The sequence below is a fragment of the Chenopodium quinoa genome, unplaced genomic scaffold (assembly GCF_001683475.1).
Source record: "Chenopodium quinoa cultivar QQ74 unplaced genomic scaffold, ASM168347v1, whole genome shotgun sequence".
NCBI classification, from domain to species: domain Eukaryota; kingdom Viridiplantae; phylum Streptophyta; class Magnoliopsida; order Caryophyllales; family Amaranthaceae; genus Chenopodium; species Chenopodium quinoa.
In genome coordinates this window covers 668,535-681,567 of record NW_018742589.1, presented here as the reverse complement: position 1 = coordinate 681,567, position 13,033 = coordinate 668,535, and the positions used below count along the sequence as shown (strand labels likewise).

Below are 13,033 nucleotides of genomic sequence, written 5' to 3'. Positions count from 1 at the left end.
GATCATATATGGTTCAAAACGGCATTATATGACCACGAGATGCATCCCATAGTATTTCAAGACTTTCTGACACCGGACCCCGAAACCTCCAAAATTTGTTAAAAAGCGTTGATATTAGCCTTCAATTTTGGAATTTTTTGACTTTTTTTTCGCACGGAAATAAAATTTGCCGAAATGTTTACCATGGTCCCTAATACACTCCGGGAGTCCAATTTGGTTGGTAGAACCATCCAATTATCCTTTAAACGGCTAATTTACCGGTTTACAACTTGCACGGATTTCATTAACTCAAGCATACTACAAACATTTATGACAACATATAACAATCATATATGGTTCCAAACGGCGTTATATGACCACGGGATGTATCCCCAAAAATTTCAAGACTTTTTCAAACTGGCCCCGAAACCTCCAAATTTTTAAAAAAACGTGGATATTAGCCTTCAATTTTGGATTTTTTGACTTTTTTTTTGCTCGAAAATAAAAATTGCCGAAATGTTTACTATTGTCCCTAACATCCTCCGGGAGTCCAATTGGGTGGGTGGAACCATCCAATTTGCCTTTAAACGACCAATTTACCAGTTTACAACTTGCACCGATTTCATTAATTCAAGCCTACCACGAACATTTATGACATCATATAAAGATCATATATCGTTCCAAATGGCATTATATGACCCCGAGATGTATCCCATAGAAGTTCAAGACTTTGCGACACCGGGCCTCGAAACCTCGAAATTTTTTAAAAGCGTGGATATTAGTCTTCAATTTTTAAATTTTTTATTTTTTTTTTCCCGTAAAATTGCAGAAATGTTCACTATGTTCCCTAATACTGTCCTTGAGTCCCATTGGGTGGGTGGAACTGTCCAATTTGCCTTTAAACGACTAATTTACCGGTTTACAACTTGCCCTGATTTCATTAACTTAAGGCTACCACGATCATCTATGACAACAAATAATGATCATATATGGTTCCAAACGGCATTATATATTCCCGAGATGTATCCCCTAGAATTTCAAGACTTTTTGACACCGTGCCCCGAAATCTCTAAAATTTCTCAAAAACCGTGGATATTAGTCTTCAATTTTTGATTTTTTGACTTTTTTTCGCCTGGAAATAAATATTGCCGAAATATTACCATGGTCCCTAATACCCTCCGGGAGTGCAATTGGGTTGGTGGAACCATTTAATTTGTCTTTAAACAGTCAATTTACCGGTTTATAACTTGCACAGATTTCATTAAATCAATCATACTACAAACAATTATGACAACATATTATAATCATATATGGTTCCAAACGACATTATATGACCCGAGATATATCCCCTTAAATATAAAGTCTTTTCTCCACTGGCCCTAAAATCTCCAAAAATTTTCATTAAACGTTGATATTAGCCTTCAATTTTGGAATTTTTTGACTTTTTTTTTCGCTCGGAAATGAAAATTGCCGAAACGTTTACCATTGTCCCTAATACCCTCTGGGAGTGAAATTGGGTGGGTGGAACCATCCTATTTACCGGTTTACAACTTGCACCGATTTCATTAATTCAAGCCTACGACGAATATTTATGACAACAAATAATGATCATATATGGTTCCAAACGGCATTATATGACCCCGAGACATATCCTATAGAATTTTAAGACTTTTCGATACCGGACCCCGAAACCTCAAAAATTTCTCAAAAAGCGTTGATATTAGTCTTCAATTTTGGAATTTTTTAACCTTTTTTTCCCCCGGAAATAAAAATTGCCGAAATATTTACCATGGTCCTTAGTACCATCTGGAAGTCCAATTGGGTGTGTGGAACCATCCAATTTGCTTTTAAGCGGTCAATTCACCGGTTTACAAGTTGCACCGATTTACTGGTTTACAACGGCCAATTAAATTAACTTGCAACGAACCAGACTTGAACCGAAATTTACACAAACCCGTTTTAACTTGTCAAAACCCGAATTTCACCCGACCTGTTACTAACCTGACCTGAATTCAACCCGACATGTTCCTAACCCGACCGAATCTAACCCAACTTGTTACAAACACGACCCAAAATCAACCCGACTTTTTATTTACCTGACCCAAATTCAACCCGACTTGACATTGACCTGACCGAATTTTACCAGACCAATTACTTACCCGACCCAAATATTCAACCCGATATGTTACTAACCCGACTTGAAATTAACACGACTTGTTATTGTTCACCCGACCTAAATTCAACCCAAATTGTTCCTGTCTGATTTCAAATCACCTTAACTGCAATTTAGACCACCTTATTATTGTTGATCAAAGCATTTTTTCTATAGAGACCAAGTCGGTCCATGCCAACAAAAGTAAGGAGCATCATCTTCAAATTTAAAAGTTAAATATAATATATATTTGTTGTATGGTCAAAGGAGTTAATCATCTTCCTAAATTATAGACTATAGTTCCCTAGTATATTGTCATATACTACCTCCGTTTCTTTTTAGTTGACAAGTATTCCTTTTTAGGAAGTTTTTTTTTTAGTTGACATGTTTCCTTTTAAGGTAAATTTTTTACCTTGCATTGAGAAGCTACCCCACTTGTTTTTTCATTCTCTCTCACTCTCTCCCCTCTCTTTAATATATGTGTCTAAATCAAACGCGTCAACTAAATATAAACGGAGGAAGTATATTATAGTCAAAGGAAATAATTAGCTTGATAAAAATGATAATTATCTATTTATAATTAGTTGAACCGAATATGACCTGACTTGGAAATGACCCGACCTGATTGTAACCTGCAAATTATTGACTTGAACGTAACGCAACTTGAACCGAGAATGACCCAACTTGGAAATGACTCAACCTGATTATAACCCGCAATTTATTGACTTGAACCTAACTTGACTTAAACTCGAGAATGACCCGACTTGAAAATGACCCGACATAATTATAACCCGCAAACTATTGACTTGAACCGAAACCGACTCAAACCCGAGAATGACCTGACCTTATTCTAACCCGCAAATTATTGACTTGAACCGAACCCGAATTTTACCCTAACCCATTTTAACCCGTGAAAACCTGAATTAAACTCGACCTATTGTTCACCCGACCCGAATGTAACCCAACCTATTATTAACCTGACCTAAACCTGACCCAAACCCGATAAGAAGTATGACCCGACGTGACCCGATTCAAGCATGACCCAACCCAAACCCGACCCGCATAGATTATGAAATTAATCCGAATTGACCTGAGCCACTCTTACCGAACCCAAACCCGACCCGTTTATCTAAATTGACAGCTCTAGTCAAAATCATTTCTCAGTCAAGCCTTGTATTGTTCATTTTTGGAAGGGCATGAAAGAACAATGTTTCCTTTTCTTTCCAAATCGCTCCAACAATGGAGGGACTTGGTTTATCAAAAGGGAGAGAAAAACAGATCCACCATTTCCTTTCCCTTATCTTGACCCGTATAATTTAATCCTTCCAAATCTTCCATGCAATAATCGGAAAGAAAACTGAAACTGTCTTCCCTTAGAAAAGATCGTACTGATAACACTATTAAGATCATGCATAACTAAACTCTAAATGCAGAGCTACATTTATTTTCGAGTATTACAGAAATTATTGTAAAAATTTTGAACATGATTACGGTTTCAAAAGAAGAATTGACAGAAAATCTCTCTCAAGACGAGATTCATTATCAATCAGCATAAAATCTATGGTAAAATAAAGCTATGCGATGCTGAACTTTTGTAGTAGCATCTTCAAACTATCCAAAACTGGGTCTAAAACCCATCAATGCTCTAGAATGTTCTACTCATGAATACATCTCAGTCCAGTTTTTGACATTTGGGTAAACAACACCCATTTGGGGTCATAAAAATTGTATAATCTGAAAATATCAGTATTACCAAAAGTTGCACAATGGTAGTATCTCAAGGTTTCAGAGCCAAGGCAACGCCAAATTTAGAGGCTGAATGAGCCTTTGTGTCATACTCAGCTGAAAAAGTTACCAGGGACTTCGGCCTCCATTCACGCTGACATAACATTCCGACCCTTCCGTTGTCAGAGAAACGAGTTTTCAGCAATGTAGTAGGATCAACTACATGTGAGCTACCAATTGTAAACCCGTTCTCATAACTAGAAAATCTATGAATCATTTCGGCTGCGACAGCTGTTGAAGGATTCACAGTGTGATAATACGAAGCCTTAAGAGTCTGTCCTTTATCCATCCTGCATTTTAGGAACACAGATGTTAAAGAGAACTAAGGCCAGACAACCTAATAAACAAACGTTTATTGATGTTATAAGAAAAAATTAAATGGCCAGAGAGGGAAAAATATATTGTCAATCAAGGACTTGAAGGTTCACCAAATTTGCAGCCTTGAATTTCAAGAGATCCTTAGATATGCATACGAGATTAAGATTGATACATCAAACCTAGTACATGTACCATAAACAATGTAGTCTTAGCATATTAAGACTGGCATTCAAGATGAGCCACTGCTTACCAACACAAGCTTCTTTTCATCTCTACGATTCCACCTCCGTGGTAAAAGGGTTATGTGTGACAGAAGAAAGAGGAGAATACTTGGGTCTAGGGGCAACAATAAAATGTCCAGAAAACAACAAACAAGTTTCTTCTTAACTCCCAACTTCTGATTTGCGCTTAGCATGCACATCAGTGGCAGGTCCCTTTCCTAATTAATCTGCTGTCCATGTTATCCTAGTAGCTCCTTCATTTAGTCCTCAACTCAAACAGTTAATAACCTTCTAAAATAATTTTCTATTAAACAATCCGCATGGCTAAACCTCCATTATTATTACATTAGATGACCAGACAAGTAACTGATATCTTTGGCAACACCTGCTAACATACTCAAATTACTATTTTAAGTTGATGCAACTCCATCTATACCCGATGAGTTTTCAAAGATCAGCAATTGATATCTCAAACAGTGGTAGGTGCTGCATAGAGATTGGTGCAGTCGATGTGGTGACTGAGGTGTATGTAGATTAATCTCTTACACAAAATGATTTGGCAAGAAGACTGCAAGTTTTCGGAGATAAAATAAAATTTCCTGCCAATTCCAACTACAAATCACTAATTTACCAGTCCCAAAGAAAGGAAGAGAAACATATCACATAGAGCAAGTTAATTGATTTTAGCCCTCATCTTAAGCAGGAACTTAAAATAAAATAGAACATCAATTTAAAGCATCAGCATATAGAAGGTTAAACTCAGTTGAATAGCAAATCATCAAGGCGGCAAATAAACCTCTCCAATAAATAAAACTAGGAATGACATTATACATACAGTAAAAGGGCTGCAGAAAAATCTGGTCTGTTGAGGGTAATCCCAGCATTGTATTTGGTGAATGAACCAGATGCAGTATCAAATGCCATTTCCCCACCCAAGCTGGTGTCCTCATTGCCGATGGCAGCATTGACGTCCAATGTAGGGGAAGGATTCAAGCTAACACTAGAGTTCACTGCAGCATGATAATTCCGGTAGTGCACATCTAACTGTATCGATACAAATAAACATCAGGTATAAATCAAAAGAAATCTATAAAATCGAAGCATTCAATACATAAATTCCCTACTCTTTTTACTTTACTTTTTATTTTATTTTAACAGATCTCAATTATTGTAAATATCTGAAACTTATTTCTAGCACTTGCAGATATGGGCTGGATAACGAGTGCTCAATGTTAACTATTACAGGCCTCTAGATTCAACAATCCTGAATAATCCCATACGTTGATGCTATTAGTATATAATAATTCAGACAAGATACAGAAATTAGAGCTGAAATATGGCCCTCAATAGGAACACCCATTAACACTAGAATTTCACATACATACCAGACATGTTAACTATTACAGGCCTCCAGACTTTACAATCCTGAATAATCCCATACATTGATGCTATTATTATATAACAATTCAGACAAGATACAGAAATTAGAGCTGTCATGTTACCCTTAATAGGAACAACCATCAACACTAGAGCTGAGCATACATGCCAGGCAAAATAATGGTCACAGGATCCACTTCTTGTAATGCCAACAATTTAAGGTGAGAAAGGAGACCCTGGCACCTTAAGCTGGCTATAAAATCCTTGGCCAGAGCAGAAGTTGGGTCAAGTATAAGCATCCTCACATGACCAAGTTAAGGAGTGGCTAGACTGGATACAGGCCTATGGATGAGAGGATGACCAACAGTCAGCAAGGGAACGTGGACCAATGACTGGTAGGAGAGAACAGGAGTGAAACCCCAAACAGTAGCATTTTTTAAATAAGGATGGAAGGAGTGAGCATGTTTGCTATGTGTGTGTGTATTCTTATCATCAGTACTTCAGGCCCTCTATCTCTGTCACTGATTCTTTTTTGGCTCTTTTGTCTATTCTGTTTGCCCTTATATTAGATTCTAATGTGGGAATTTTAAAGCGCATATACCTTAAATTCAGCAAGAACAATTTACATACAACTAGAGCTGTCAAAAGCTGATCCGACCCGAAATACCGACCCTAACCCGACCTATTAACCGACCCGTCTGAACCCGAAAAAAATGGTGACCCGAACCCGACCTGAAACCAACCCTAGACCCGAGTTGACCCGAGTATTCGAGACCCGAACCCGAACATTAACCGACCTAGAGACGACCCGACCCGAATGTAACCCGTAAATTATTGACCTGCACCGAACCCGACCTGAACCGAAATTGACCCAAACTCGTTCAACCCGACCTGTTCCTAACCCGACCCGAATTTAACCCAACCTGCTACAAACCCGACTCGAATTTCAACCCGACCTGCTACAAACCCGACCCGAATCAACCTGACTTGTTATTGACCCGACCTAAATTCAACTCGACTTGTTATTGAATCAATATGTATAGGTCGTTATCTCATGTTGGTATTGGAACAGAAATTGAATCCTAACGCTATTCCTTCAATATTTCACTTTGAATTTTAAGAGGTTAGTTTTACAACATGTTTTTAGGGACGAATTTCAGGGACGAAACATGTTTTCCGCAAATTATTGATTTGAACCGAACCCGATTCGAACCCGAGAATGAACGGGCTTGGAGATGACCCGACTTGATTATAATCCGCAAATTATTGACTTGAACTGAACCCGACTTGAACCCGAGAATGACCCGACCTGATTCTAAGCCGTAAATAATTGACTTGAACCGAACCCGACTCGAACCCGAGAACGACCCTAACTCGTTTAACCCGTAAAGACCCGAATTTAATCCAACCTATTTTTCACCCGACCCGAATGTAACCCGACCTTTTACTAACCCGACCTAAACCCGATAAGATGTATGACCCGACCTGACCCGACTCAAGCATGACCCAACCCGCATATGTTATGACATTAACCCGTATTGACCCGACCCGAGATGACCCGACTCATACTAACCCGACTAAAACCCGACCCGTTTACCCGAATTGACAGCTCTACATACAATATGTACATGCACAGTCTGCATTAAGACAACCGTCTTTTCAATACCCTCAAACTCCTAAATTCCCTTCTTTACACTTAAATTTCAAATCCATGGGTATATAAAATAAACGAGGACATACAAACAAGCTAGAAGGAAAAAAAATTGCATACCCTGCCAGATTTCTGATCAGGAATGTTAAAGCTAAGAGCTGTTTTAATGCCTGGTAAAGCTTCATCATAAGTTATTTTTGTGGCAACCTACAGAACAAAGAAGAGTTAAAATTATCAGTGTGGATCATATACAGTGCATCAGCAACATCCTACTCTGGTCCTCTTAGTTATGCCAAACATATGGGACAAAGGAGAGATTCACATGCACATAAATGAACATAGACAAGGGGTCAAGACAAACAATGTAAAAGGAAAACTTGATAACATATACTTACATAAGAATAAGTATCAACTTTCACATCAACTGTAATGTTTCCACTCCTATACTGTGTACTTATATCACCAATAAAGATTTGGTCCTTCTTGACACCTGTGGCTGTCAATCCCTGATTACAAAGAATCAAAATTTTAGAATACTTGAGGAGTTAACAAGTATTATTCAATAATAAATTAGATCAATGTGAGTAAAGAGACACTGATAAAAAGTGCACCAGAAATCTCATGAAAGATGTTGCATGCAATATGTTCCATTAACAAAATGATTTGGATAATATGATTCTCATGGATAATAATTTGTATAGAAACATAGAAGTAACATGGTATAGTTTTGAAGAAAAAGGCTGTAAGCGCCACTTAATCACTTATTGCAACTTGTGGAATCCAACGAAAGAGAATCAATACCAGGCCATCTTGTGTTGTGACTAATGAAGTAATGAATAAAATCCATTGATCAAGTTGGAGCATAGATACTAATCATTCAGGCAATCAGGCCCAGCTATATATATAGCATGATTAAAACAACCATAAAAAAAAAAAAAAAAAAAAAGGGTAAATGACATTTATGGAGAAAAAGGTCATTAACAATATCACAACCCACATTTCTTCTTCAGTAGAGCTGGAATATAAACTATGAAGTCATGGTGAACTTCATTTGGATAATAGGAGACTGATTTAAGATAGAAACCATCCATACCATTCCAGTAATACTAGGCACTGACAAGGTGAACTTGTGATCGAAGTTGTAATCTTTGGTTAAGACATCTGCAAGTGAAAAATCACCATATTATCAACAAATAAATAAATAAATAAAGGGAACTTCAGAAATTGATAGATTGGAAAATAAAAATAAAATAAAATTTTTTAATGTTCAATATCTTTCTTCAATTAGCATCCAAATCACTGATAAGGGATGACCAAAATTTCCAGCACGCTATCAATATCATTTAACACCAATATTTACACAGGGCAAAATATTAAGTTTCTGAGGTACATAATGATGTCACAAGAAACATACTGTGAACTACCAGTCTACCATATGCTCTTAGCAGGTATGGTAAGACTCCAATAATCCATCTTTTCCTCTCTATTCTCGTCTAAAATTTTTTTAAAAAAATTTAGAAACTTCTGGGTCTAGTAGTTATCATATATTGCCTTGTCATACAAAAAACAAGGAAAGGACTCATTGGCTCATTGCTAAGCAACTCACAGGTAGGGCTGGAAAAAACTGACCCGACCCGAAAACACGACACGAACTCGACCTGAAAATAGCGGGTTAGGGTTGAGGTTTTCGACCCGAAAACTTAAATGGGTTGACACGAACCCGACCTGAAATTTAAATGGGTTAGGTTAAGGTTGAAAATCCCAACCCGAAATTGACTCACATAACCCCCCACCCCAAAAAAAAAAGAAGCCTATATAGATCATCATCCCAGCCCAAATTCAAAATGAGCCCACCTGATAACATCAAAAACCCTAAACTCCTCAATTCTTTCTCACTTTCATTCAGCCGTTCTTGTTCTCCTCCATTCTCTCTCTTAAATTTTCTCTCTCTTCATTCCCTAAAATCTTCTGCAACCTTTTATGAAACCCTTAATTTCTATTTAATCCTTGGAATTCTTTTCATCAATCTACACTTCCTTGCGTTATCTCAACCTCTCCTTCATCAATCCAAGGTTGTGTTAATCCCTCGGCGTTTTTCCACCACCATCACATCACGATTTCTATGCTTTATCAGCCTCCTTCGGCGTTTTTCTATTCTTTCTATGCTTTCTACCGCTCGATTGATCTAACAACAGCAGGCTGTAGGCATCAACCTCATCATCATGGAACAATATCTAGATGATATTTCCGCAAATCATTGAAATGGGAGAAACGTTTGTTTTTTTTTAGTTTTAGATCTTATCTAATGTAATTTAATTTGGTATTTTATTATCCAAGACTCTTTCTAGAAGGCAGCTGTTATATGTTTATGATCTACACTTTTAATTTGTTGATGGTATCAATTTGATTATTTATCATTGATTTTCTTTATAAAATTAAGATGTTAATATTTAAAATTGAAATGGAAAGTATTAGATCTGAAATTTAAAGTAAATTCAAAATCGAAAACAAAAATATCCAAAAAAATCAGGTCAGATTCGGGTTGACCTGAACCCGAAAAGTTAAATGGGTCAGGTTCAGGTCAGGGGTATTCGACTCGAAATTGAATTGACCCGAACACAAATCTGACCCGACCTGATCCGTTTGCCAGTCCTACTCACGGGTCACCCTGGCATACCAATAAACCACACAGTATACGCATTGAAGTGTCCAAAACTAGTTTCGACTTTCGACTATGCCCTTCCAGAAAGTATCATGACCACACCAAAGGTATGCCCCCTATGATCTAATCATACAAGTCTACATGCCAAACAGACATAATTTATCTCATAACAAAAGGGCCATTCCAACTCCGAGCATGCCTACTAACAACCATCTCCAAGAGAACCAAGACAATATGAAGAAAAAGGCAATCTATGAAGAGGATAAAGCATAATGTCAGATATAATACTTCACAACAGTTCAATATTGGAGCTAGAATAAGTTTTAGAGATGAAACATTATACAAAATGCATCCTAGAGAAATTAACAAATAAAAAGTTCATTGTAATTTGTTATTCTAAAATTGTTCCAGAACGATCACCCCTAGGGTCCATCCAAGAGGAAGAGCTGAAAGAAATAAAGCTTCAACCTTCACCTTTTTATTTTTCATTTTAATTTTTTCAATTAAGGGCTCAAGGTGCAAAATGACTTATCTAACATACTAGTTTGCAGGGTAGTGCTGTAGTGGCTTAACTTTAAACATTAATTCATTTTTTCATGTGTTAAAGCCCAAAATGATTCCAATAACACCACAAACAATAATAAAATTGGAATTCTTGCCAACTAGTTTCATGATAGCTACTAATTCATTCATAGAATTGAAAATTTTCAAGTTTATTTACAGAATAGAAATAGACTTAGGTTCAGTGGGGAACACACACACACACACACACACACACACACACACAAATCTCAAAGCAGACAAGGTAACAAAAATTCAAATTACGCAACATTTTGTTTGGAAAGATCTCACGATAAGCTATTGCGCAACATGTAATGCCTCAAAATGAATTATTGGTAAGCCGTCTCACCCAAGACTTGCTCTATCCGAATTCATCTCCTCACCAAGAAAGCCCGAAAAACACAAATACATTACGCACCAAACTCATTATGTCTAAGGTATCATTATAAATACAAAGCAATTAAGGTATCATCCTAAATACAAAGCAGTTGAAATTTGCATACAAAATTAACACTTCCAATCTAATAAAATGACAAAAAGGCAATCACAATCACAATCACATCATCATAGTATAAAATGGTATAAAATCAAATTAATCAACCAAAATATCACAAAATCAATCACAATTACAAAAAACCTAATTCCAAATTACCTCTGGCTTTCTTGCCAATATCAGTAAATGGAGCTGGACCCATCTCTCTTCCTGCTGAAACTACGATTAATCAAACGAAAGCACAAAAATTAGCTTAAAATCAAAAGCTAAAACAGGGTGCGAAATGGTGTAATTTCACAACTTCAAAATATGAACCCTAAATTGGGTTTAGTGACTATAAAATTAACGATTAATACTAGATTTGTGAAATTGAATTCGATGATTAATTAAAGAAAAAGAAGGGAAAACATTTTACCTGAGAAATGAAGCTGCTTCAATGGAGGAGAGAAAGCTTAGAAGCCGCTTCAATGGAGGAGAGAGAGAGGGAGGCTTGCAGCAAACCAGCGTGAACGTGAAAAGGCTCAAGGAGGTTGAGGAAGTACTGTAAAGTAAACGAAGGAGGAGGAATTAGGGCTGTTTCACCGGTCCAAGATTAGACCAAAGCGGACGGGACCCAAGATCGAAAATTTTAAAATTCAAGATTCGTAGGCTGGACCGATTATGGTTAAGAACATGAATTAGAATAGACCGATGAAACTGGTCCAAAATCCAAGCTGGTCATTGGTGTTATTATTTATGAGCGGATTCAAAATAGTGATTGGTAATTCAACATATAGAGTAAATTTTTAATTATTTAAATGATCAAATCTTCATAAATTGCATGAATGATTTCCTTATAAATTGTACTCATATATTGTATCTGAATGTGTTTAACAATGTCTAAATTATGTGACATTTTTATTAAGTACATGAACTCAAGTGAGAATAATCGTAACCAATTTGTAACTAAGGAAACAACGCATCAATAAAAGCCTAGTTTATCGAAGTATTAAATGGAAGAGGAGCTCGTGTTCTAATGTTCTATACACTTGGTCCTCTTAACATATACCCTAGCTAATCCATATTTGGTTTGTTTTGAGTAGGTTTTGTTTTTCTTTTTTCTTCACAAAATACCTCTTAATTTATTTTATAGAGCTAAAATTAATTTTCATTAAGCTACTTCCTTGAAAACAATTATCTTTAATATTTAGACCCATAATCAAATTTTAATAATTACGGCAAATATTATGAGATTCTTATAAAATAAAGTTTAACAATAATTTGTGCGTCTACACTTTCTTTAATCTATTGATAATTCAAAGTTTCAAAAAAAGGTTTTTTTTAGGTGTCATACACTCATACTCTCTCCTATCATCGACCACCATGATCCTACATTTTTTCCGATCACTTTAACTTTTAGCTACATGTTAAATTTTATCAACTAATCCTTCGCATATCATATGAAGTAGCTAAGGCTTTGAGGGATGATAGAGAGTAGATCGAGGTGTTGAAGTTTTGGCTACTAGAATGACAAGGCTCTATACAGTATAATTTATATACAACAAAGGGCATCTCATTTTAACTAGCATTATGAATAGAAGGGATGGATTGGACGTTTTTTTTTTAAAAAAAAAAAAAATGGGGTTACAAAGCTTGCGACAAGGCAACTTAGAGAGAAAGTGGTTGTGGTATGGTGGACGATTGGACATATGTTGTGCCCTGGCCTTGTGGTTGTTTGGGTAGGGAGGGCTGAGAGAGCGAGCTTGCTAGGAAGAAAGAAGTTAGGTGGTACTATATTGAATGATGGTGAAAATTCCTTTGATCGAAATAGTGATTTTCCAATAATTTTATAGAT

At 36.5% G+C, this 13,033-nt stretch overlaps 1 protein-coding gene across 1 annotated transcript; it reads right to left on the bottom strand.

The window, feature by feature from the left end:
• Nucleotides 1–3,597: 3,597 nt before the first annotated feature.
• Nucleotides 3,598–11,827, bottom strand: LOC110721100 (mitochondrial outer membrane protein porin 4-like). Its single transcript, XM_021900227.1, has 7 exons — nucleotides 11,615–11,827; nucleotides 11,359–11,418; nucleotides 8,577–8,644; nucleotides 7,879–7,989; nucleotides 7,604–7,690; nucleotides 5,291–5,499; nucleotides 3,598–4,206 (listed from the first exon to the last, which is right to left on the bottom strand). The coding sequence occupies exons 2-7, from the start codon at nucleotides 11,399–11,401 to the stop codon at nucleotides 3,909–3,911; spliced, it is 816 nt and encodes a 271-aa protein (XP_021755919.1). The 5' UTR covers nucleotides 11,402–11,418; nucleotides 11,615–11,827; the 3' UTR covers nucleotides 3,598–3,908.
• Between the last annotated feature and the right edge of the window lie 1,206 nt (nucleotides 11,828–13,033).